Source organism: Melopsittacus undulatus, chromosome 7 (genome assembly GCF_012275295.1).
Source record: "Melopsittacus undulatus isolate bMelUnd1 chromosome 7, bMelUnd1.mat.Z, whole genome shotgun sequence".
Lineage (NCBI taxonomy): Eukaryota > Metazoa > Chordata > Aves > Psittaciformes > Psittaculidae > Melopsittacus > Melopsittacus undulatus.
The window spans coordinates 64,595,968-64,622,647 of NC_047533.1; the positions used below are offsets into that span (position 1 = coordinate 64,595,968).

Sequence of the window (26,680 nt, forward strand, 5' to 3'; positions counted from 1 at the left end):
TGCTAAGAAAACCAAGGAAAAAGTAGTCCCTGTGCCACACCTGACATTTTAGGTCATGGTACCGCAGGGACAGCTTGCAGATGTTGAATGCAAGGGGAGAATCCTTCCTTTCTCTCTTTCTGTACACTTCTTTCCTAGAGGTGACTGCAGTGCTTGCCTTGTGATGGAGCCAACCTGTTCAGCTGCTAGCCTAGCAAAAAATGTTTCCAAAGGAGTTTGGAGACGTTGTTTTAAATGGAGTCAACTCCCTGGCCAGCCAAGGGAATAACAGAGCTGACCAAGGACAGGTGGTCAGAGGGTGAGATAGGGCAGGGGAGTTGGACTTCCACTTTCTGGCTCTGTCATGCTGCTGGTACACAGAACTATACTTCAGCTAAGTCAGAAACTTGATCTGCATACAAAGGAATTAAATGGAAGAATAACAGAAATGATCAGAGGATGATACTGTGCATGAAGTGCTTATAGCAGTGCTTGGGACTGCATGATAGTAGTGATTTTAGCTCAGTCTGGGCCTAAGAGACCTTTTTGAAGTGAATTTGGTAAAAAGTTGAATTAGACTTTTTTAACAGGAAATGGAAAATTTAATGTTTTTTAGGATGCTCGGGGTGGTTTAGGAAGTAGCAGGATGTTACAAAAAGTAACTGAACTCTTTCAGAATTAAAAATTTCAGAATTAAAGATCTTTGACAGTTTAATGTACTGCCAAAAGTAGCTGAGGTAGTTGAGAATCAAAACTGTTATGTAGTTACAGCCCCATGCTTCAGTATTTTTGATTTTTTCCCTTTTTATGGGAGATGTCATTTTCTGATTTTCAATCAAATACATGAATAATTTTGCATGTTCTAAGTAACAGGCATTTCTAACAGGCTGTAGCATGAAATGCAGTTCTGAAACTTACTGTGGGCATGAGAAAGAAGGTGCTATCCTGACCAGAGGTGCATCTGGTGCAGTACTTAGGCACTGAGGATGGCCAGGGGTGAGTAATAAGGAGGATGTGCACTTGTCTGGAAGGGGACAGTGGGATGACTTAGAGGGGGAAAGGAGAAGTACCTTTGCAAAGGTTTAAGAGGCTGGATGCCCTCTTGTGAGAGAAGTCGGATGGTTCTTGTCTGACAGTGGAAGAAAATACTTTGAGTAACACCAGACGTTTCGATAAACTGTGAAGGGACCTTGAATGTGGAGATTACCTGATCGGAGAGCATAGAGGTTAGTGCAAGAGACCTTAGTGTGATGACTCCCTTCACTGTTCAGGCAATATTTCTGATTACATTTTGATTGAGTTTCCAATAGGAAAGAGGAAAGACAAGTCACGGGAAGGGAAAACTGTATTGTTTTGTGCATCCATGGCACAGAATGAGTTTCCCTTCTGTGGAAGAGGCAGGAACATGATAAGCATGACCCATAAGAGTAAGGAGAAAGAGGAAAGTATGCTGAAAGCAAAAATACTAGGTTTTCTTGTGTCATATTTGGCAGAGGCATATTCGTTGTGTCACAAAGAGGGTCAGCAGCAGCCCACTAAGACAGCTGATCAAGAGTTCCCAAAACATCAGCCAGTCTGTCATAGAGAAAAGGTCTCCAAAGTGTTGACTCCTAAAATAATGTTAATACATGCAGTGAATTTCAAAGGCCTGTGTTCTGACTCATGGACAAAATCCCAAGGAACTAGTGTATGCTCGCTGAAGATGTATATAGAAATATATGTGTGTAAATATATACATATAAAATGAATAAAAATGCTTTGCTTTTACAGCCAATCAGGCTGTCTCCCTTCAATAACGTGGTACGTGTTCTTCCACTTTTTCACTCAGCTTTCTGCAGATGTGTTTGCTATCTGCTCCATGTGTTTTATATCTAATGTCCTTATTTCAACAGATTTTTTTTCCCCTTTCTTTTTGGAGAAAGCATTTGAGTGCTGATACTTTTCTGTGTTGTTAATGAAAATGAGTTTATTGTCTTGCCGAAACACAAAATGTCTTCTCAGGTAACTGGTGTTAAAGTTTATTGCTTAAAAGAACATGTTCCAAATTTAGGCTTCAGAAAATTAGTTGTATTACTAATAATTTCCCCTTCATTTTTTGATGGTTGACTTTAGATACTAGGATATGATGTCCACAAGTGCTGCGTAATTACAGCTGTAACTGAAGTAGTAGAAGATATTCTTGGGGCATAAAATGTGCAGGCTAAAGCTGTAACTGAAAAATCAGGTGTATGGTGTCTTAACTGGGCACCCAGAATTGGTGAAGAGTCATGACTCTCCATCTCGGTAGCTCATGTCTAGGATGATGATGATAATGTTGCTCCTTTGTTCTGCAGGATGTTTGAAGTCAGGGAGCTATGTCTTTGACTGTTTGCATTAAGAGATGCTGTATGTTCTGCCAAAACATATATCCTAGATAAAGATTAAAGGAAGAAAGTTTGTTGCCTTTTCACTCAATAAGAATTAAGAAACAGGTTTTCTTTGGGAAGGATTCCAGTGGTTTATGTCATATCCAGACCCCTCTGTCAAGTCTCTCAACTGCTGAGGGTTTGGTCCAGTTAAACACATTTTTGAAATGTTGTCTTGAATGAATCCTGCCAGGTCATGGCATTTGGTTCTTCTTGGTGTGTTGATGTTTGGATGTTCTGTACCTCAGGCATCATCTGCTTTATGCCCTGAATGGAGCCCTGTTGCCATTAGTACATTCACAAAGCTCTGGCTTGTTATTTATGAAAAAGACTCTAAACTTTTCTTCCAAAAGCAGTTACCACACTTAACTGCTTTTCCCTTTGCTGCTCAGATAAGTCTCTTTCTGATGCTAGGGAACAGCAATAAAATATTTCCCCAGTACTGTGTTCTTGATTGTAGCCAGCCAGACTTCATCCACTTTATTAGTCTCTGTGGACTAAGTCAAAAGGACCATGTTGGTGACAGGTTTTTTATAACCGTTTCTCCTCAGACGTATTCCCACTGCTTAGTTTGCATTGGAAATTTTATAGGCGTTTTTTTCCGTGTGTCTCATTTCTGTTGTTTTGTTAGTGCAGTTATGGCCTGTTCTGAAGTGTTACTATTATCAAGATGATATGGAAGGAATTTGGGACTTCCTTATAAAATGATCCAGTAAAAAGTATTGGATGATTAATTTGAGGATAATTTTAAGAATCAGTAGTGTTTTTAAAGAAGACGGTCAGTGATCAAGTACTATTGTGGAAGGAGTTGCCATTCAAGGTACTGACTTCATAGGACCGTGCTCCTCTGCTTGCACTATAAGCAGCAAAGTGATGCTGTGGCAAGGCTGCAAGAGGAGGGAGCAATAAAATCTGTAATGGTAAAGTGCATTCTTGGGCAGACAAAACTAAAATAGAGGGCTCTAGAAATGTCTCTCTCTCTCCTGGTCATAAATCAAAGATGATGAATAGTGTTCTGGTCTGATATTGGAAGCAAAATCAGAATTGCATTGCGTTGCCAGTTCCTTGAGGCTTCATGCTGAACAGAATCCATTTTGATACAGCTCCCATGTCAATGCCTCTAATGACCCTGGATATATTTTCTTCTTGGGTCCTCAGTTCCAGGAGGTGGTCACATTTCTGGTTTCTTCTGGAACAAAGTGCTTCAAGACCCATCTTAGTGGGGGCAGTGTTTGTTTAGGAGAAGGGAGCTACAGACTGGAGTAAGGTCCATGCTAGCACATAAATTTTAGATATTAGTCTAGACATGAGAGCATACCTGTCACCAGGGGGTTTATGTTTTGGCTTAGTTCCACCTTCAGAAAATTAAGAGTTCTGAAATAAGGTATATGTCATAGAAGCAAGACTGTAAAATAAACAGCAAAATGAAGTTTTGCTGTATATTATTGTCAGAATGAGGTTTTAAGGCACACTCCCTTTGTCTGCTGTACAATTTCTGCCAGCTAAGGATGGGATAAGAGCTGATAAATTTTTCACAGCATTTCATTAGATGAAGAAATCAACAATTTCTCATTTAAACTTAAATGGACATCTACCATCAAGAACGGAAGATCTGTGCAAAACAAGACGTGTCCCTTGTGGTCTGCATTTAAGCCTCTTCAGCGGGACTGGGCAGAATTCATGGAGAAAAAAGTATGCTGTATTTGTATATAGGGTTACTTGAGTAAGCTGAACTGCAAGAGATACCTGTACCATTTCCCGATGGAGCCAAGAAACCACCAGAGCTCTGATTTTTCTCCATTGCTAACTGCTGGGGAATGATGTGACTGTTCCCTGCCTTGCTACCTGATGAGTGAATAAAACTATGTGTTTTCATTGCTCATAGAATTTTTGAGACAAAAATTGCAGAATAAGAGATCTCTTCCTTGAATGGCTACGATGGCATCAATAATATGGTAAAAGTAAATTTTAAAAGCTAATTTTAGAAATGTGCCTTTCTGAAGTGCTGAGTTTGATTCTCTGTGGGAACTAGTGTTATGATGATGCAAGTGAGGTGTGGAAGCACCTAGATGTGGTGGGATCTGCGCACTTGTGACTGTCAACAGTACACAGAATCACAGAATCAAGTAGAAACAGTAGAGTGAACTAGACCTTTAAGATCATCAAGTGCAACCTTTACCAGAGGCCTGCCAAGTCCACCACTGATGCTGCCCCTTGAGAAAGGCAGAGGAGTAGGAAGCCAACCAAGGAGCCTGGAATCTCCCAGTCCAGAGAAGAAGGGCCACCTTTATTGTGCAGGTAGAGGGGGATCGCAGTGGTCGCTCAGAGGTGAAACACACTTGGTCCCACTGGGGTGTCCAGGCCGTGTTTTGGGAGTCTGTCTGCGTGCGCTCCTCCTTGCACGTGGTGCTGGCGTGTGGCTGCTCTAATGGGCCGGTTAGGCCCGGCGTTGTGAGCGGGAGCGGTCTCGCACCCGCACGGGCCCGGTTGATCTCGAGGCGCTGCGTCTTTGCCGTCCTCTGGAGCCACGGGATGATGCTGATGGCCGCTGTCTTGTGGTGCTGCGGCTGTGGCTCTCTCGTGCTGGTGAGCGCTGGGCCAGCCTGGGCGCAGCCTGTCTGCAGGGGCTCCTGCCAGCTCGAGCTGTTGCTGGGCGGCTGCCCTGGGAGCGTCTTCTGGGCCGTGCATAGGGAGCCTGGGCTGGACGCTGGCCACGGGAGCGGTCTCGCACCCGCACGGGCCCCCCGGCTCTGTTGCTGCTGCTTCTCGGCAGTGCTGCAGAGCCACGGGACGGCTGCTGCCTGGTGGTGCTGCGCCTGCGGGTGTCACGGGACGGGGAGCGTTGTGACAGCCTTGCCCCCCCCCGGCTGCGGGTATTACTCGCAGCGCGTGTTGCCGGCGGTCGGCTTCTCCCCTGCGGTCTCCTAGGGCGCCTGTAGGGTGCCTGGGTCTGACGGGTGCACCGGGTTTGGTGTCGGCGTCGGTCAGGCCCAGGCTGGCTGGAGCGGCTGCTGCCCTCAGACACTGGGCAACCGTGGCATGGTGCTGATGGCCCCTGTGTGCTGCTGCTGCTGGGGCTGCTGGAATCCTGTGCAGCATGTCCATGTGTCTGCCCCGATGGTGCCTGGTTTCTGGGGATGCTGAACTGCAGTTCCAGATATACAAGACACTCCCGCGATGCTGCTGAGCTGGCACTGCTGGAACTAGGAAGCTCTGAGCTGGCACTACTGGAACTAGGAAGCCCTGAGCTGGCACTGGAGGCTACAAGGGAAAGCAGGAACACTAAGGGCTGGGCTCCCAGGTGTGGGGCAGGGTAGGCCAGAGTGGAGCCCCAGCCCTCCTGGAGCATTCAGGCTCTGCCAAGCCCACACCAGGCACCCACTGCCAGGCCTTGCCTGGCCCCTGGCCCCACACTTACAGGTGCCCAGGCCAGCACATCTGTCACACTCCCATGTGGCCTCATGGTTCCCCAGGTTGGAGCAGAGTCTGTGAGTGCCCGCAGCCGCGCAGGAGCGGCACAGGATCAGCTGCCAGGGCCTGGGGAAAGAAATGGGTTCATGTCTCTAAGGATAAAGTGCCCATAGCACGGGATTGTCCAGCAGAGCTCTTGTTCTCAGCCCTTCTGCTTCGAGCCCTTGCTGAGACGGAGATCCCGTGCCGAGCCCCGGGGTGCATCTTTGGCAACTTACCCGTCTGGCTCTGCCACCTCCCTGCCTCCTGGACAAAGACACTCCCTGGCATTGCATCTCTCCTGCCTCTCGTGCTGTTCTTCAAATTCATCGTTGTCTTCCGATGACGCTGGTCTGATGGAGAAAGGAACATTGATGAGCCCCTCCTGCCACAGCATAAGGCATAGGCAGGGCCTCCCCGCTCTTCCCCTGACACCCAGTTTCCAACTCCTGCACTGAGCTAAAGCCTAGAGTTGGGGGTGAGCAGAGGGCCACAGGTGCAGGGGCAGGCCCAGGCGTGGGTCAGTGCTGGCTGGGAGGACACCAACCTTATGGGGATGCGGATCCCCATGAGGAGCATTTCTTGCTGAAAGAGTCTCCTGTTTTGACAGTGAGGGCACTGGAAGCGAAACGCGCCAGCATGCATGGCCAGTTCCTGCAGGAGAAACAGAAAGAGTGTGAGTGAGGCTCTGGTGCTGCTGAGAGCTTGTTGTGCCCGGAGCAAGGGAACGGCTCCTACCTGGATGCAGGCCCTGTGGAACCAGGCATGTTTGCATGCTGGGCACACCATGGTCCCGTGGGTCAGTCTGCCTTCAAGTGGGTCCAGGCAGATGAGGCACTTGGTGTTCTCTGGACCCTCCAGCTCTTGCTGCTGTGGGCGGTGCTCCCAGCAGAAGGCTCTATGGGAAGAGGGAAGGGATGGATGAGATGAGAAGTGCTGGGTCCTTCCCTGGTGATGGGGAGAAGGGTAGAGGGGGTACCTGTATGGCATGAAGTAATGGGTGACGCATCCACCCTCCGTGGCACAGGGGAGATGGAACCTGCGGTCGCAGCCAACCTCATCGCAGGTGATGGTGGCCCCCCTTTCACCGCACACAAAGCAGACCTGGAAAGAGCAGAGCAGCCGCCATCAGCGGCAGCCTCACGGTCTCCACAGGCAGACCCACACCTCGGGGCAGGGCGCAGGATGTGGCCCCAGCTGGATCACAGGCCACAGATCCAGCTGGCAGAGCAGGCTCCTGTGCTGGAGCCTCTGTGGAGCTGCTGGGAGCAAGACTTCTGTCCCAGAGCTGGGTGGAAAGGCTGGGATTCTGTTCTTGGCATCTGTGCTAAGCTCCCGCAAACCTCTCCTGGCACAAATCACCCTGATCAGCTCAGATCCTCACCCTCTGGGCTGCCTGCTCGACCGTATGTTGGAAATCCGTAGAAAGAAATACTATTTGACCCTCCTGTTCCGTCCCTTGTCGCTGAAGGTCAGTGGCAAAAAGCTGCAGAAGAGCAGAGACAAGGAGCAGATGAGGGGCATGTGGCAGGGCAGGTGTGTTGCAAAGATGGAAGCAGCCCCAGAGGAACTCACCAGGCAAAAGTAATGGGCAACGTTCCCTTCATAATTCAGTGTTTGCCCGCAGATGTCCGTGTCTGCCTCTGCGCGGCGGCACAGCATGCATGCTGGAGGGGAGAGAGCAAATGCCACTGAGAATGAGCACCTCTGTGGGGCCAGAGATGCGTCCCTGAAGGATTGCCCCCAAGGGCTGCTCTGTCCCTGCCTAGCTGGCTGCTGAGCAAGGCTGGAAGCCTTGGAGAGGAAAGGGCACTGTAGGCATAGGTGTCCTGGAGGGTGCACACTGCCCAGCCCTGGTCCCGCTTGCCAAGCAGAGGAGCGGCCCTCCCCAGGGTGTCTTTGGAGCTCCTGCCTCCCCCTGCCAACGGTCCCGGTCCACACTAACAGCCTCAGGAGTCCCTCTGCCAGGCTGTAGGAGGGGGACATTGCTCTCACCCTGCTCCATCGCGTCGGGGGTCCTACACCTCCTTGCGGACGTGTCAGATACCAAAGGTGAGCGTTTGGAGAGTCCCTGTCCCAGCAGCGCTGAGGCTTCTTCTCCAGATGCTCCTCTGCTACCTCTGAGGCAGAAGAGAGACGCGGGTGAGTTTGCAGCACAGGCCAGAGCTCTGCGGTGCGGAGCCCCCTTCTCCCTGGGCAGGCCCCCGAGAGCCCTGTCCCTGCCCTCTGCTCCCTCACCTCACCAGGTCGCAGTGATGCACTGTGCCCTGCGTTCCCCTTTTTATAGGCCTGCCCCGGCACCGGTCACCGTGGCCTCTGTGACATCAGCACCGCTGGCTTGGGTGTGCCCCAGATACGGGCAGGGGCACCCTCGGCCACACAGCACCCACTGTGCCCCGGCCACTGCATCACGGGGCTGGCTGTGAAGCGCACAGGCAGGGGCCCGAGCCCTTGGCACCCAGGTCAGTGGGGCGGCTGCTCCACCTGCAAGTGCAGAGTCAAGGGCCAGCTTAGGGACATGGTTTCCTGGTGAACTTGGCAGTGTTAGCTTAACGGTTGGACTCGATGTCCTTTACGGCCTTCTCCAACCTAAATGGTTCCTGTGACTCTCATTCCCATTCCACTATTACTTTATCACCATTTGCTTACACTATGATTTTCCTTCAGTCGTCGATTCCTTACAATTTGAGCGTCGCTTCATCATGAAGAAAGCCCTTTGAATTAACCCATTAAGGGTGACTTCCCTGAATAATTCACCTGCGAGACCAGGACAAACACCAGACCGTGTCTGGAGCACAGCCAGAGTAGAAGAAAAGGAATGATGGAATAGTTTGTGTTGGATGGACCTTCAAAGGTTCACTTAGTGGCTGGTGTATTGTTTCTCCATCAAAATAGAGAAGCCGCTGTTGGTTGTGGCAGTCATCGGGACTCCATGAAACTCATGCGGTGAGCGCAGCTAAAAGAGGCAGCTAACAGATGAGTAGTTTCTCTGCTTTCCTGTGAGATCTCCTGGGAACTTGTGGGGCTGCTGGAGAACTGGGAACTCTTCAAGGGTTTTCAGGGTGCTGGCTGCAGCTGGGAAGGGATAACTACAGGAGGCCTGTGTTCCAGCAGGCTCTAGCAACTTCTGATGAGCTCTGCCAGCTGTGCCTGATCAGAAGGTGCTTTGAGCTTTTTCTCCTTCTCCAGCTGACTCCTAGTTTGGGAAGATCATGCACCCTTTCAGCAGGTGCTGTGGAGAAGCCTATGCAGCTGCTGGCCTTAAAACGCAGCTCCCAGAGGTAGCAGTTGATGCAGTAGTCCAGGAAAAGATTAGTTCTTCTCTGGGACCCTGAAGATACAAAAGCCTGAGCCCCTGGCTGTACTGAAGAATGTGATGGAAGTCTGTGCTTATCAGGCTGGGAAGTGAAGATTTCCATGGTGGCAGAGGCAGAGGCCTGTGCGTTCTGGCCTCAGGAGGAAGGCTTCTGCTCCCCCTGCAGCTATGCAACTACAGAATTGCTTCAGTTCCATGGGTGCGAATGTGGGGCCGGAGCTCTGTCCAATAGAGCATCTGAGCCTGAGAAAGAAAGCTGGTGGCAGTGGGTGACTGTGAGGGATGGAGTCCTCATCTGTCAACCCAACCTGTGTTCGAGGGGATGTTTTCTGCTTACCAAGGGCTCAGATCTCGGATGTTGTAGACACGCTGGTTGGGCTTGTCCAGCCTCTGGGCTATCACTCACTTCAGGTGAGCATCAGTGATACAGTCAATGGCACCCGAAGCGTATGCGTTATGGCTATAAGTTTTCAGAGGTCATGGTTGAGGACATGTGGCCCAGATGGTTTTCTCATTTATGGGGTAGGGCTAGAGAAGGAGTGGACAGACCCTGTAGGTCTGCCACTGTTTGCATATTTGGTGTCAACAGCAAGGGCTGGGCTTTTATGACTATGGGATCTTCTTTGGGGATCAAAGATGCCTCCAAAGCAAGGTGATCTTCCTGATCGAGTGGGGCAAAACCACCACAGGAATGATGGGGGAGGGCAGTGAGGAACCATAGCAGGTTTTGCACATTATGTGAGGGAACTTTGCCTTGGGACCAAACAAGAGCCGGCTGGGAGCTGCTAGGTCATACTCAGAGAGCAGACCAATGGAGGTGATGCTGTGGTGGGTGTTCACCACAGACCACCAGATCAGAAAGAAGGAGGTGACTCCTTCTTCAGACAGTAGGAAGAAACCATCCCAGAGGAGACAAGGCTCAGGGGATTTTATCCATGTGTATAAATATCTGATGGCAGGATACAGAGACAGAGCCAGACTTCTTTGTGGTATCCAGTGGAAGGGCAAGAGGATATGGGCACAAGTTGAAATTTAGGAAATGCCATTAATAAACCCCAAAATGCACAGCTTTTCACAGTGTGGGTGTGTGAAAACTGGCACTGACTGCCCAGAGAGGTTGTGGCCTCTCCATCCTTGCAGCTGTTCAAACCTTGCTGGACATGGCCCTGGGCAACATGCTCTAGCTGACCCTGCTTTGAGCTGAGGTTGAACTAGGTGATGCTCAGAGGTACCTACCAGCATCAGTGATTCTGCAGCTCTGTGGGAAGCCACAGTCCTTCTTTTCCTTTACATCAGTGAGGAACAAGGTACCTGATTTCTGGTGATATGCATGGAGGTTATGTGGAGACAAAAAGCGGGAATGATTTGCAGCACAGCTTTCCCAAAGCATATTTGCTTTTTGTGACTGAAATAATCTACCTTGAATTGCTTAATTATTGGCAATAAAAGAAACTGCAAGGCTGACCTGCAAATTACAGGGAAATGGTGGACAGGGGTGGTGCAGTTGATGTCATCTACATGAACTTGTGCAAAGCGTTCGACACTGTCCCACATGACATCCTTGTCTCTAAATTGGAGAGACATCAATTTGATAGGTGGACCACTCAGTGGATAAAGAACTGGCTGGATGAGCACACACAAAGAGTTGTGGTCAATGGCTCAGTGTCCATCTGGAGACCAGTAATGAGTGGTGTCCCTCAGGGGTCAGTGTTGGGACCGGTCTTGTTCAACATCTTCGCCAGTGACAGGGACAGTGGAATTGAATGTGCCCTCATCAAGTTTGCCGATGACACCAAGCTGTGTGGTTCTGTTGATACGCTGGAGGGAAGGAATGGGATCTAGAGGGACCTTGACATGCTTGTGAGGTGGGCTGATGCCAGCCTCATGAAGTTTAACCATGATAAGTGCAAGGTCCTACACCTGGGTCGGAGCAATCCCAGACACAGCTACAGGTTGCGCAGAGAAGAGATCCAGAGCAGCCCTGTGGAGAAGGACTTGGGGGTGTTGGTTGATGAGAAAATGAACATGAGCTGGCTTCAGTGTGCACTCACAGCCCAACTGTATTCTGGACTGCATCAAAACGAGTGTGACCAGCAGGTCAAAGGAGGTGATCCTGCCCCTCTACTCTGCTCTTGTGAGACCTCACCTGGAGTATTGTGTGCAGTTCTGGTGTCCTCAACATAAAAAGGACATGGAACTGTTGGAACAAGTCCAGAGGAGGCCACGAGGATGATCAGGGGACTGGAGCACCTCCTGTATGAAGACAGGCTTAGAAAGTTGGGGCTGTTCAGCCTGGAGAAGAGAAGGCTGCATGGAGACCTCATAGCAGCCTTCCAGTATCTGAAGGGGGCCTACAGGAATGCTGGGGAGGGACTATTCTAATGAATAGGGACTGTAGTGACAGGACAAGGGGTAACGGGTTGAAATTTAAACAGCAGAGGTTTAGATGGGATATAAAGAAGGAATTCTTTACTGTAAGGGTGGTGAGGCACTGGAGTGGGTTGCCCAGGGAAGTTGTGAATGCTCCATCCCTGGTGATGTTCAAGGCCAGGTTGGATGAAGCCTTGGGTGACATGGTTTAATGTGAGGTGTCCCTGCCCATGGCAGGGGGGTTGGAACTGGATGATCTTAAGGTCCTTTCCAGCCCTAACTATTCTATGATTCTAAATGAACATGTGAGCACTTTATAGCTATGCAAATAGGTTACGTCTGAGTCAGTAGCATGGTATGATCAGGTGACTGGAGCACCTCCCATATGAAGACAGGCTGAGAAAGTTGGGGCTGTTCAGCCTGGAGAAGAGAAGGCTGCGTGGAGACCTCATAGCAGCCTTCCAGTGTCTGAAGGGGGCCTACAGGGATGCTGGGGAGGGACTATTCATTAGGGACTGTAGTGACAAGACAAGGGGTAATGGGTTGAAACTTAAACACCAGAGGTTTAGATTGGATATAAGGAAGAAATTCTTTACTGTTAGGGTGCTGAGGTACTGGAGTGGGTTGCCCAGGGAGGTTGTGAATGCTCCATCCCTGGTGGTGTTCAAGACCAGGTTGGATGAAGCCTTGGGTGATATGGTTTAGTGTGAGGTGTCCCTGCCCATGGCAGGGGGTTTGGAACTAGATGATCTTGGGGTCCTTTCCAATCCTAACTATTCTATGATTCTATGATAGTAGCTTTTTCTTACTCTCTGATTCCTGTGACTGTCATAAGATGAAGAAAACCATTAGCAGCTGCACAGCACTGTGCAGCAGTTCAGCTGTGTGTGGAGCAGGACAGAGTACACTGAATTAGTTCACAGAGAGCTGGTAACAAATGAGGGAAGGGAGACTGACTCCCAGCTGAATAGTTTATTGCAGTGGCCTGTGTTTTTAGTCTCAAGAATATGAGATTGCTGGCTTTAGTTACACTTTCAGTAGATGAATTACACACTGGTGGCAGCTCTCATTTGACATGTAATAATCGATACTTCTCAGCTTACCCACAAATGAGTAGCAGAGAGCTACCTAATGATCCAGAGAAGGAAAAAGTCTGTCATCTTAAACAAATCCTATATGCATTCAATGAAGCCTTTGCTGTATAACATCTTAATGTATTCTTGTTTTTCTGGTGACTTTGTGAATGCAAATTGCTTGTGGATCTTTTAGCCCAAACATGAGGGTCTGCAGCTTTTCCAGCATCATGAGCCTGGGGGAAATCTCAGCCTCTGGGGCAAGTAGGTCCAATTTCAGGAGAGCCCCATGGCACAGCCCATGTCCTAGGGACATTAGAGTATAGCGTCACATGTGGCCTCCTGGGGGGGAGCACAATGGTGAGCAGGAGGGAGGCCTCCATGCGTGCAAAATCCACCACAGTTACATCAGCTTGTGCCTCATCTTTGAGTGTGTCATTACAAGTATATCTCAAATTGTGGCCATGCCTGTGTGCTCGCCTACACATGGCAGATTAATGTCTTTGTAAATGCACTTTTCAGTGGCTGTTGAACGCTTAGGTCCCCCCCAGGGCTCTCACAAGCAGTATCAAATTCTTGGAAACTCATCATCTGACCTTTTTCTTTTGGAATATTTATTAGTGTGCAACAGCTACAGACTTACTCAAAGTGTTAGGAGTAGCATCAAAAGTTTATAACTATTACTAGTGTGCAGTCTTACTGGTTTTAAAGCACCAGAGTAACTAGCTGTCTCCATCCTTGTTTGATTACAATTATACTCAAATATAAACATCACGTAATGAACTTTGCAATGAGTAGGGGCTGAACCACTGTTATGTTGGGCAGTTCCATATCCGTGTGGCAATATTCTTCCTGCATTAGCATAATTAAATCTAAATATTGGCTACAGAGGGAGTTTGTTTTATTGCACCTCTCAGCCGAATGTGTGTCAGGGAATATGAGTGAGTGGAAAAAGTCTGTCTGGAAGTAGGCAGTGTGCTGTGATGTATTGCATTTCGCTGACATGAGAGGAATGTGGCAGGGAGGTCTACAGTTGCCTGCTGTAGGCACTAGCACTCAGGCTGTAAAGCAGCTTGGGATGTGCCTTTTGCTTCATTAAGCAAAGGTCTTATGCCTGTGGCATGAAGTGCTATAAAGCACAGTGTGGAACTATTATAGTGTATGTTGTTAGATGGGATTGCCAATCTCAAACATGTGAAATCACAAGTCAGATATTACAGCATAAAATCTGCCTAGAAATTAGGGATATGTGGCTTTTTAAACTCTCTTTCCTTTTTACTTTGTAGGATTCATGTATTTTTAAGTGAAAGCTGAGATCTTCACTGACAGTTGAGATCCTCACCTGGCTTCAGGGCTTCAAGAAAAACACCAGATCTCAAAAAAACTTGCAAAAGGGTCATAAAAGTTCTTAGCAGTGAGTCAGACATCTGTAGAAGCTGTGTGACTGCATAAGCTTTGTCACTGTAAATAGGATCTAAAAACCAGGGATACAAAATGCAGGCTAGGCTCCTGGCACCGGCAGTTTACAGTTGAGGTTTGCTTACATTTAACAAATGTCAGTAGCTGTGCTGGCTCACGTAATTGAGCAGCTGGCAAAAAACAAACCAACCACCGCTATATGGAAAGCGTGTGTTTGGGATGGAAACCACGTGAGGCAGTTTATAGACCTTGCAGCCAGTTGCCTACAGCTGGTCCATATCTGCTGTATCTTCTGCAGCATTCCAGACCTTCATCCTGTGCATGTTGGGGTCAGTAGCAGGACTCCTGTAATGCTCAGGGATGCATTAATTTCCTTATCTTGTCTGCATCTTCTAGGCTGCAGCTTTGGGATTTTGAACCGCTGCACTGTTAGCAAGCAAGGAAGGTGGAGCATTCATGTTTCTAGGCACTTGCACAGCACTGGAAAGCCAATACCAAGGGAGAGGCACAGGCATTTTTAGGATCCTTTGTTCACTGTTCCTACTGACCTGCACTTCAGTCCCGAGGAAGATAAACTACAGAGCCCACACTTTGGCAATACTAAGATCCAAGAATTAATAACTTGTGTAGGATTTTTAATTTGAAACTCAAGTTTGTTGGCTTGGAAAGGGGGTGGGTGCTCCTGTGCGTAGATTAGGTAGTTGGTAGGTGAGCTGTAAATCTGCTGTTCTCTCTGCCTCTGTTGAACTCAGCTGAGATCATTTTTGGCTGTGCAACCCCAGAGGAAACAACATTCTTGAAATAACATTTCAGCACTATAAACACGTCTCTATTTGATGCTCTGACATTTGGTGTTGGCAGCTCAGCCTGTCTCCTCAGTACGTGTGTGGCTGCCACCATTCAGCCAGTCCTTCTTTCCTGCACAGCTAGCTCACATGAAAATCACTTTTCTCTCAAGAGTGCTTCAGGCAGTAGTTTAACATGGCTAAGCCTCAGGAACTCTGTCATGCAAATATAAACTTGCTCTTAGGTCAACATTTAAAGCATCGTTTTCATTGTTTTAAAGAATCCTATTAGTTACAGAGGAATGATAAATAATCCAGTAGTCTGGAACCGCATCGTTCTGGCTCAGGGAGCTGTTACCACTACAGATTATGCTTTAGGTCTTGGAGGTGCATTTTTGTACTCTTGGATATAGCAGTTCACCTAATGGTTCAGTGTAATTCAAACCCACTGAAGTCTGCAGGAGATACCATTTAGTCAGTGCATACTTCCCCCACCTCCAGTGGAAGCGTTTATAGTCAGAAGCAAGGCTCTGAAATGTTTTACTGCTGTCATATTGATATGGAGAAAAAAAAGATAGAGATATAAAGAGGTTGTGTGCATTAATTATTTATCTTGTAATCAAGAAAGTATAAAAATAATCCAGGATGAAAATTGGGAAGGGTTGTAAAGGAAAGCACTGGCTCTTTCAGTTTGAATAATGCAGACCGCATTCAGGCTTTCTCCACGGAACATGACGTCTAATCCCAGCACAAGTAAATACATGTTTTTTTCTCTAAAACAGATTTTAAAACCACACAGCTCTTGAGAGGAGACTAATTGTGCTCACTTGGCTTCAAGTGAATAATTGAACTGTGTGGAGTTATTATTTTCCTGTCTCCTCTGTAATGTTTCTTACTTATTCATTCTTAGATATTCAGCTTTCAGGGTTTTGTTAGCGTCAATCAAGCTCCACTTCTATTGTCTGAAAAATAAAATATGTAAAGGAAAAACTGCCACAGATTTAAATACATTTACAGTATTGTAATTAAACCACTGGAAAATACGAATCCATCAACTTTTTCTCTCAGGGACTCAGCCACCTATGGGATTTTTGTGCCTTTGAAGATCTCCCAAGAGATCCAGTGTGTTTTGCTTCTCCTGATTGCTATTGAAATACAAGAAGCTTTTAGTCCTTTAAAATCTGTTGTCTTTATCTGCTACTAATTACGTACATAGTAAGTGCTGTGGTATCAAAACAAAAACAAGTTGCACTTCTTATGCTTATAGTTTTGATGGGATTTGCAGTTTGGCCAGTCTGACTCTTATTGTATTTGTGATCATGGTGGATTAAGGCAGATCCCTTTGGCCTGGATAAAGAACTTTCAGGGCATCTTCAAACAGAGGAAAGGGTGAATAGAAAACAGACTGGAAAAAGACAAGAGAAGGCACCTGAGAAGGCAGGTAGACTGGTCCTGAGTCCTGGGGCATAACTAATGAGGCACATGTTGCTCCTTCTAGACATAAGCCTAGTGCCTTCTTAGAAGTCTCCACTAACAGCGATCACGTCACCTAATGAGGGTTTGGGTAGACTTTTTTCCTGTAAGAAATGTTTTCCTCATGGCCAACTCCCTCCACCAGGTGCCTGTGCCTTAGTCCTTAACTTGCTGCCGTTGTTGGGTGAGTAGGATGATGCCAAGTGAAAAGGGGAGGTGCTCAGGCAGTGGGAGGAAGGAGGTGGAGGGCCTTGATGAAGAGCCCTGGGAGGATTCCTTGTCATTGTGTTTCTCACTACTGATGGCTTCAACTTTCTGATACGTTTGTAATGCTTTAGACAGATAGTGAGTAAGAGCAAAGTTTGGAATCTAAGGAGAACCTCACTCATGGAGAAACATCTGGTTCCCATCTGCAGAACCAAAAAATAGTAGTAAATTGACAGAAAGACATGTCCATAATGCCCTTTTCTTGTCTTTTCTACCCTCACAGATGAACAGGAGCCAGCAGTGAGCAGTGATTCAGATATTTCATTGATTATGGCAATGGAGGTTGGACTGTCCGATGTGGAGCTTTCCACTGATCAAGACTGCGAAGAGGTGAAGTCTTGAAAAAGAGAGATCCAGCACTAAACTACAGGGGAGGGTCACAGGGAAGGACTGTGTCAGCTTTCTAGGATTTGGACCAGTCATACACATGCCTCCAGAGCACTGTCGCTCCTGCACACTCCATTCTGAGATGGTCACGAAAAGCAATAGCAACAGTTGTGTCTGCCTGGATGCGGTTTCATCATCTGCATACATTCATTTTGTTCACATGGGAGATGAACGCTTTCAGTTTACCCACGTGCTTGAGAGCGGTCATGTAACTCTTCAGTGGCTCATAAATACGCAAGTGAAAAGACAGCTTGAGTGTTTTCTACACTTGTTCGATTGGGTTTTGTTTCTTTGTTTCGAAAAGACGTCCATTTGTTAGGTTTGGTTGGTTGGTTATAGTTTGTTATGGATGGACACTCTGTTTTTGTTGACTGACCCCAGCTTTTTCAAGACTTCAGTCCAGAAATCTGAATTCCCATTCACTGGTCACTTCATGATCTGACTCCAGGATTTATCATTGCCTTGTTGTTTCTGCATGAAGTACACATGGCTTCAGAAGGATGGTGCACCAGCACCCTGCATTAATGTGAAGTCTGCTTTCATTAAGTGGGGGCCTTGGAAACAGCATATTCTAAAGGCCTTTATTTGTAGGATAGCTGTGAGTTAACAGAGATCGTTGGTATTTGGGTTACAACTCCATTGTGTTGGCTTTTATGTAGGGGTCTGTTCAAGTATCATACAGTGAGAAGGAGAGAAAAAAAAGCTTAAAGCTTTACTCCATCCTTGTAGTCCTTTGCTATATTTTATGCCATTAGCAGTTGTCACTCCAGTAATGGCCTTCCTACAGTTCAGTAGCTGGAAAAGAAGATCTAGTATAACACCATGTCTCTTCTTAATTTTGCAGACCAAAGTCTGACTGGTAGGCTAAAGGAGTCTCTGAGAGGTTTCTAGAGGCTGCTTGTTGACAGCTGTGCATTGTGTGGATGACAGTATTCTTAGAAAGGGTCTGAAGATGCTGATGTCAGCATCAGAAATTGCTAATGAAGCAGGAGGCAGCTGGTTGAAATGTTTGCTTCCTGGTTTGTTTGTGTTTTTTTCTTGGTGTTTTTCACTTCTTACCCTTTAAAACTTGTTACCCAACACAGGAGTTCAGGTGGTTCCTCGCCCTCCAGGGTCCCTGTCAACACTGTGGCAAATGTAATAGGATACACACATTTTGTATACAGATACATATACCAAAATACATTGGGTCCAGGGGAGGGAATATGAAAATAAACAGAACTAACATAAAATGCCCAAGTAATAATGGCCTGCAATGATTATTTAGTTCATCCTGAGCTCTGCTTTTCATGGGAAAGCTTATATCATTACTTGCTCAGTGTATGATTTCCTTTTTCAGTCAAAATACTCAACTGTGAAGAAGCATTTTTAGCTTACTGTTTTTAGCTTACTGTTACACAAGAGTACACGGTTTCTGTTGACAGTCAGATGATTTGAATCACATTACTGCCTCCTGAGTCAAGTCCATAGAATCAACAATTCATCTTACATTGCAATTTCATGGCGAGGTCAAACGTTTTGACTTCATGGTGTCATGGCAGCATCTCAAAATGCAACTATTAGGGTTCTTGCTGTGTTTAATCTCTTTGTGGATTTACTTGTTAGATGTGCAGACCAACTTCCAGCCAAAATTTGGTTTGTCAGGTCTTATTCAGGAACAAATATGTTTAGAACTATCCCTGAAATTTTGGCTGACTTGCTTCTTTAGTACAGGAAGAAGGAAAAATTATATTCCATGCTTTTTGGTCCAGTTAGAATTCAATTCTTTTATAGCTTAATTGTTTTGATGTTCTTAGTCCCTGAAATACAGGGTAACTTTGAGGTGAAGGAGCACAGCCTAATCATCCTTCAAAACCATGGTCCGGAAATGCAGTTAGATTTTTATAAGTCATTTGAAAGGACATCTCTATTTAATTAAGGAGATGCTGGAAGTCTGCTTGGTTTAAAAAGAAAGTTAGAGATCATTCCAAAGGGTGCAGCTAGGTCAGTCCTGCCAGTATTTGTGGTTCTGTGGCTTCCTCATTCTTTAATGTCTCCTCTGTTCCTTGCTGCTATGGGAAAGGTCCACAGCATCAGGAGGACCAATGCTAAGATTCATCCCTACACAAGAGAGTTTGCACAAGGAACTGCATCAGCTGCACTTAGGCTCTGGAAATAATGCTGAAATGGGATTTAAGTGGTGCTTACAGCACCACTGGCCCTTCACACAGGAATGAAATTCATCTCAAATGACTGCAGGGGAAAGAGTGGAGCTGGTTATACACAGTCAGGTCTCCCGAGGGGAACTACACACGCTGGTACAATTTCTTCTCTAGTGCTGGAGCTTGGGTGCTACATGTCACAGGAACATCACGAACACGATGTCTGAGTTGTCAGTAATCCTTTAACATCCACCCGCTGCAGTGCAGCACACAGACAAAATATTCTTGGTTGCAGTGCTTGAGTTTTAGAGAAGCTGCCACAAAGTCTTTGTTTTATTTCACAGTGAAGTTAATTTCACAATTAATTTAGTTGATCTCAATAGATAGATTGACCAATTATCTGTTGCCATAGCAGAGTCATCCAGAGCACAGCAGAGCAGTGAGGTCTGTGGAAAAGCAAGGCAGCAGATGAAACTCCCAGCTGACACTGAACTGGGTCCTTTGCCCAGCAAAATCATCGAAGGGAGCTGTGCTCAAAGGGGCATCACATAGATGGTAACTGAGACCCTGCCCTTATCTCTAGGAGTTGGGGAAGGATTTCAGGGAGGGATCACACTGTGCATTTTCTTTTCCTGAGTATTCCATACCAGATGTGGTCCCTCAGGGTCCACAGGTGGCCACTGGCAGGGTGCTAGGCTGGGTGAGACACACATATCACCATACTGCAGTCTTCCAGAAGAGGCACCCTAGCAAATCTGGGTCAGGAGTCAGTCTGCTTTGGTTTCCCCTGTTCTACCTGTGGTTTCACTCAGGAAAGATGTTTTTGCATCTCTGTCCTCAGGTGTTCTACAGCTCTGGGCACTGTTAAGCAGTAGCAAGTGGAAAGCCAGGTTACACATCACTGAAGCCAGAATTTAGGAAAGCACTTAAGTAAATGATTTATTCCATCCTTCAGAAAAGCACTTGCAGCTAATATTGGACTTGTACCAAAATCATGTTATTTTCAACAGGTCTATGAGAATAATTAATCCCCTGTGTCAAATGGAAATATTTTTCTAAAGCAGAAACTGGCTGACAATATTCTTTGTATATATAACCTCTGAAATGCCTTGGAAGTTTGAGGTGCTTCATAATGCCTAAGACCCCAGGTGTATGTTTGTAGCGCATATGAAAGCCTTAATTCTGCAGATCGGCATGCCCATGTACTATTTTGCTTACATGAATCTCTGCACTAAGATTTCCTCACAGGGTACAATTAAACCTCCCGAGCTGCAACTTTGAGCAGGATGAGTCCCATCCTGTGAGTTGTGCGAGTCCTCAGTACTGCTGCCTGCTAAGCTTGGGTTCCAGAATGAAATACATGGGATTCAGATGGCAGGGACAGAGCACTGCCTGTTCAGAAGGGAAAGCAGCCTTTAGCATGCAGCCAGGAAAACATAAAATCCTCTGGTGTCCTCTGATGAACAAGTGCCCATGCATGTAATTCTGCAGGCTCATGCTGTGACTAACACTGGGGCAAAGGGGCACCTCCTGCACAGAGCTGGTGGCCAAAGGAGGGATAGTGCAGCTCTGGAGAAAGGCATTTTTTGTCATTAAGCTGATCTTGTGTCTCTGACCTTTTCCTGCCCTGTCGTCCGAGGCTCTTTTCCATGAACAAGTTGTAGGTGGGAGAAGTATTCATCTTAGCGAGGCTCACCTCCATTCATGCTGAAGTGGTTGCAGGGTGAAACTTGGGCAGAGGGAGACTGCCCTCTGGCTGTCCTTTGCTTTTTATGGGTTTCACTGAACCAAAGGTCTGTTCAACAGACACAAAACGTTGTATAGCAGAGTTTTGTACTCAGAAATGTCCTAATGTGTGCATGCAGATGTGCAAGGTGCCAGTTCCACATCTGCTCCCCCTGGCTGACTCGTTCTGGTGAGGACTGAGATCTGACACTTGCTGAGGGTTTTGGATGTTCTTTATTTTCTGACTGCTTTAGAGCCTCAAAACCAGGATCAGGTCAATCACAACGCTATAGTTCATTCTTTCAGCATTCTGTAGAATTATATTGCCATGAATGCGTATAAAAGTGTATTGGTAAGACTATAGAAACCATATGGTAGTGGAAACAGAAGGAGCTGCCATTTTTGTGTGACTTTTTATATGGGTGAGATTGTGGCACTAAAGAAAAAGGCTTTCTAGAGGCAAATTGGGGAAAAAAAAATCCATATGATAAGAGTACCCTCAGATCTTGCTGCTTCAGTGACCCCTAGATCAGATCCAAAGGAAGCCATTGCAAGAAGGGCAGTGCTTAGTCTTATTGAATGACTCGTTTGGGATACATTTTTACTTTGTTAACTAAATGAACCCAAGCACAGAGACAGATCCAGCTCTGAATCTGATCTTTCTCAATGAATATGCATTGTGATCCAGTTGTTTTCCTTGTCAAACCTTTTAACCCACCTTCATTTTCCCCCTTGCTAAAGCAAAAGAAGTGCTTATCCAGTTTGAAAAATGTCTGTCTCAGAAGACCTTTGCATATGGATGGGTTGCCCTGGTGGGTATCTGCAGATCACTTCCCACTTCTGTGTACGTTTACTCATCAGTACAGCACAGTTGCAGATTATCCAGAGTCTGTTTTATTTGCTATTTGTGTTAAACCTGAGGTTGTCATTTAGATTTTCCAGAGTTTTGCCTTACAAAATTTTCCTTTGAATATACACCACAGCCCTTTGAGCGGGCTCCGTGATTAAAGGGCAAACATCAGGGCACAAGCCTTTAAATGTAAATCTCTGGACTGCAAGTCCAACTTCCCAGCTGGGAATCTCCCAGGCTCTGTTTCCAAGAGTCTCATTCCTTTGTGATCTCTGTCCTTAGAAGAGCTCATGACTAAGCTTATAGTTTGTAATAAGCAAGGATAAGAATTTATAGGCCGTGCAAGCCAGGAAAACCAATAGTCATTTATTGATTTATGTTTATTAGCAATAATGGACTTTCTTAAAACATTTGTTGTTCTTGTGGATCCCTGTTGTCGAGCCACTCTACTAGAAATAGGGCCAGGTCACGCTGACTCTAAGCAGAAGAGGGAGGGCTTGGTTTCCTATTGGAATGCATCCATTTCCAGTTCCACAGGACTGAAATGGCAGAGAAACCCACCTGGTTCCTTCCCAGTCCCTCTCACAGATGTCTGCTCTGGTGTGAGCCTTAGTTGCAGGGGAAGGAGATGGTGGGATCAAACTAATGCTGTGCCACTTCCTCTCTTGCATTTTGTGCTGCCTGCATCTCTTGGAGCAGGTTGGATTGCTGTGGCTGAGCACGGGGGGGGGGAGACAGCCTAAATTCAACTTAATCACGGTGTTGGGCAGACTCAGTGCAGCTGAGCTTCTTCATAACCAGTGCTGATCAGGATTGCTGCTTCACTGAAGAACATGGAGTGTTAAGTCATTGTTTTATAGATGCAAAACGTGTGAGTGTATAGAGGGCAGCCAGCGTGACACAAACAAATCAGCTTCATTAACACAAGCAGAGAAAAATAATGGCATGAAATACTGTTGGGGCAGGGAAACGAGGGTGGAGATGTTGTTCCACAGGCTCTGGTGAATAGGGATGACTGATCCAACGCAAGCTCTCCTTTTACTTTCCCAAGCTGTTACCTGAGCTAATTGGTAGTTTCGCAGTTGAAAGAGGAACGCCAGATGGACTTTTTAGCCTGGATTTGTTTGTGTGGCAGATGGCAGCTGCCGGCTGGGACGGGGAGCGAGGGAGAAGGCAAGGCCACCCCCACCACGCTGGACACCCGCTCAACTCCCTCCCTCTGCTTTGGCACTTATTTCTCTAGGGAAAAAAAAAACCCTTCCAAGCAGGAGCTGTATTTCAAAGGGAGAAATAAAGAAGAAAAATGAATGAAATATGTTGTGGATTTTGAATGAAAAGCCAACAGCTGAATTTTCCATCTGAAATTAATCTTGTCTCAACTGTTTTAATTGTGAGCCCATGGAAGTTATTTCTTTCTGGAGTGAATGCAAAGAAAAAAGGGAGAGAGAGAAAAAAACAGAAATAGCATTTTCCCATTGTTGTTGATTTCTCAAATATTCAGTCCTGTGCAGCTTGAAGAACAATAGCAAGATCGAGATGCTTGTTTGCTCTGAATGTATACCTGAATGTTATTTCAGATGTCAAATACCTAAATGTTTTGTATGTGTACGTAATACCACCCTTCCTTCTTGTTTCGTGTTAGGAACCTGAAATGACTGTACGATTTTATAATTAGAAATGTAAAGAGGGGACAGCGGGTGGGAGGGTCTGTTATTTTTATAGCAAGATGTTCCTTGTATTTAGTGAACATTCAAAATGGTTTTGTACTTGTCAAAATATACATTCCATCCATTTCCAGAAGTGGATCATTTCTATTGAGTAGTTTATAAGCAAACCAAAAAACTGTGGTGTCCCATTTGTACGTGGTTCATGAACAGAGCAGAAGTATCCTGGTTTTCAGTGACGGCTCCAAAGCTTTTTCCAGCCGTGTCTCTTTTCACACGCTGCAGAGCCATACCAGCAAATGCTGACGTTAAGAAGGGAAAAAAGCCCTGAGTGAAATAAATACCATATGGATCAGCGCACAGCTTATCGAAATCACTTCCAGCTTGGAGACAATGGTCTGTCCCAGTGGAACAAGGTAATCAGTCCTGCTCCGGATGCAGGAGTGGATTTACTGCTTCTGCCCTGGCAGGCTTGGGGGTGACAGGGCTGTCACACTTGGCACTGTGGCCCCTCTGGCTGGGAGCCTGGTTCTGGCTGAGGCTGGTTTGCTGGTAAAGCAGTTGGTTCCTGCAGGCTGACCACATTGTGGTTCTTCCGACTGTGGAAACAGCCCTTCATGTTAAAACCCAGTTCCTCTCTCAGCCAGCTGCACGTTGGTTTGCGCAACACCCAGCAAAGACCATGGCAGAATCACACAGTGGCATTTACATAGCTCTTCTTCTCATAGCCAGCTTCCCCACCCCGCTACCTGTGACTTGCTGCCAAACCAGTGCAGTAGCAGTTCCTGAAGCGAGCCTTTTTTTCTAGCTTACTTTCTGTACAGTATTGCAAATAGACTTTAAGTCTGTGCCGATATTTTATAACGTCTACAACTTCCCCTCCAATGCACTTTATCTCTCTTGAAAAATGTGGGAGTCGGAGAGCTACCATCTTAAAGGGATTTGCCTGAAATCATGAGGCACACACTTTTTGTTTTGTTTCCTTCTCGCTTTGTTATATACTGTAAATGCTGAAGAGCATGGACAGTGACTCAGCTGGGGGAAGTACTGAAATGTTGAGGGTAATATTCGGAAGCATTATTCAGTAGTACAACATGGCTATTTTTGTTATATAGAGGATTATAATGTAAATATGTGAGACTGTGTTATTATGTACTAGTAAAATATTGCAACTCTCAAAGTTAAGATGGTGAATTCCAAGGAATTTTATTGCAAGTTTTTTAATAAAACAAATCTGACTACTGTGTTGTATGTGTTTTCTAACAGACCGTGTAAAACTGGCATTTCCTGGTGTGGGAAACATGCATGGTGTTTCTTCCTGAGCTCCATCACTTCAGACCAGTGTTCGCAGGAGGCAGAAGCTACAGCAGGAAGGGACCCAAGTGGCAGCCTGGCCTCCATGCCACCACTTTAGCCCCTGTCACTGCTCAGGTCCTCCCTATCCTTCAGCTGCTTTTGATCAGCACGCAGCGGCTGTGTGAGGTAAATGCCTCCACTTCCCCACACCAGTTGCTGGGCATAATGTGTTAAAATAGCTTTAAACAGTGATGGCTCTGCCATACCCCAGTGGGAATGGCACCGGTGGTGTGAGGGGTCATGAGCTGCTGCTCCACATCCCTGGGAGCAGGAGGCCATGGGAGAGCCCCAGGGATTGTGGCTGGCCAGCATAGGTGTGCTGCCTACAAGAGGCTCAAGGCCCAGCAAAAATCCTGCCTAAAAGAATTTAAGAGACTTGAAGTTTTCCAGCATATGCAACAGAAGGCAGACAGAAATCCCTGAAGGGGGTCAAATCCTGGCTTGAGCCAGGGCCCAGCCATCCCCTATCCTGGCCCACATTTTGTGCCTCTCACCTACCTGCAGCAGTACATTCAAGGCATCAACAGCCGCATTGGTTGGGGCCCTAACCTGCATTTCACACAGGAGTGAGGAAGGCAGCAGCCATGGGGTAGATCACACAGCTCCCCCGTGCCTCCTTGCTCCCACCCTCCTGCTGGGCTTTGTTCTTGATGTTCATGACAGAGAGGCAGCAGGCAAACTCAGAGCAAGAAAACCACATGTGATTTAACATTGGCTTTACCATAGAATCAGCTAGGTTGGAAAAGACCTTGAAGATCATCAAGTCCAACCATTACCCCAGCACTGCCACGTCCATCACTAAACCATGCCACTAAAGGCCTCAACTACATGTATTTTGAACACTTCCAGGGACAGTGATGCCACCACTTCCATGGGCAGCCTGTTCCAATGCTGAGTACACTTTTGGAGAAGAAGTTGTTCCTAGTATCCAATCTAAAACTCCTCTGACACAGCTTGAGGCCGTTACCTCTTGTCCTATCACTTATGACTTGGGAGAGAAGACCAGCCACCTCCTCACTCCATCTTCCTTTCAAGTAGTTGTAGAGAGCAGTAAAGCCCCCCTGAGCCTGTCTTCCCCAGACCAAACAACCCCAGTTCCCTCAGCCATTCCTCATGACACTTGTGCTCCAGGCCCTTCACCAGCTTCATTGCCCTTCTCTGGACCCGCCCCAGCAACACAAGATCTCTCTCAGCAATGCCAGAAATGACTTTTCCCCTCCCAACCCAAGTCATCCAGTTGGCAGCACAGCCTGGCTCTCACCATCCCACCAGCCAAAACCCTGCACACCAAAAGCATGGACGGCCTTCAGCGGGAGACCATAGGTACTGCTAGCCAAGGAATCTTGTCCTGCTCTTCCCCACGTGTCCCTTCCCTGCCTGCTGCTTTGTTCTCTGCCTTCCTTTAGTGACTGTCCCAGGGAGCGCTGGGGCCGGTGCTCCTTGGCAGGCAGCTGTGGCAGTTGCTATGTGATCTGCACACACAACACAGCTGCTGCCCATGCTGCCGGCCCCGAGCTGTGCCGCACAAGTAACACAGCCGGGAGCTGCTGGGAATGGCAGCAGGGCTATAAATAACATGGGGCGTAAGGCAATTCATTCCAGGATGCAACGCATACTTGGGGCTTGTGTTACATCACTGCCGGCTCTATACGGGAATCGTTTCTAGTCAGAATATGGAACTAAAGCTGTGCTGCTCTATGCTCTGTCATGGGGTTTTTTCTCCCAGAAGGAATAAGGCAAATTCACTCTTGTGATTCAAGGAGGTGACCCTCAGACCCATCAATGGACAGGACTTGGGATTCAAAGGGCATTTATCCACAATTGCACTGTGCAAGGATTTATACAACCCAGAATTCCCTCCATCCCGTGATACCCAAACCGTGCTGGCTAGGAAAGAAAGCAAGCTTTGTGCTGCACGGTTGAGGGTACCCAGAGGGGAGCTGCAGTCATTTGTGCAGGGTTTTAGGAGTCACGCTAGGAAAACTATGAGAAGGTAGATCTGCAATGTGGGGAGATCACG

At 46.8% G+C, this 26,680-nt stretch overlaps 1 protein-coding gene across 1 annotated transcript in view; it reads left to right on the forward strand.

Moving 5' to 3' along the window:
- Positions 1-24,545, forward strand: part of RNF150 (ring finger protein 150) — a 165,190-nt gene extending 140,645 nt beyond the window's left edge. Inside the window, exon 7 of the mRNA XM_034064755.1 lies at positions 16,761-24,545. Within this exon, the coding sequence (XP_033920646.1) occupies positions 16,761-16,879 (119 nt within the window). The 3' untranslated portion in view covers positions 16,880-24,545. The remainder of the gene's footprint in view (positions 1-16,760) is intronic.
- The last annotated feature ends 2,135 nt before the right edge of the window (positions 24,546-26,680 follow it).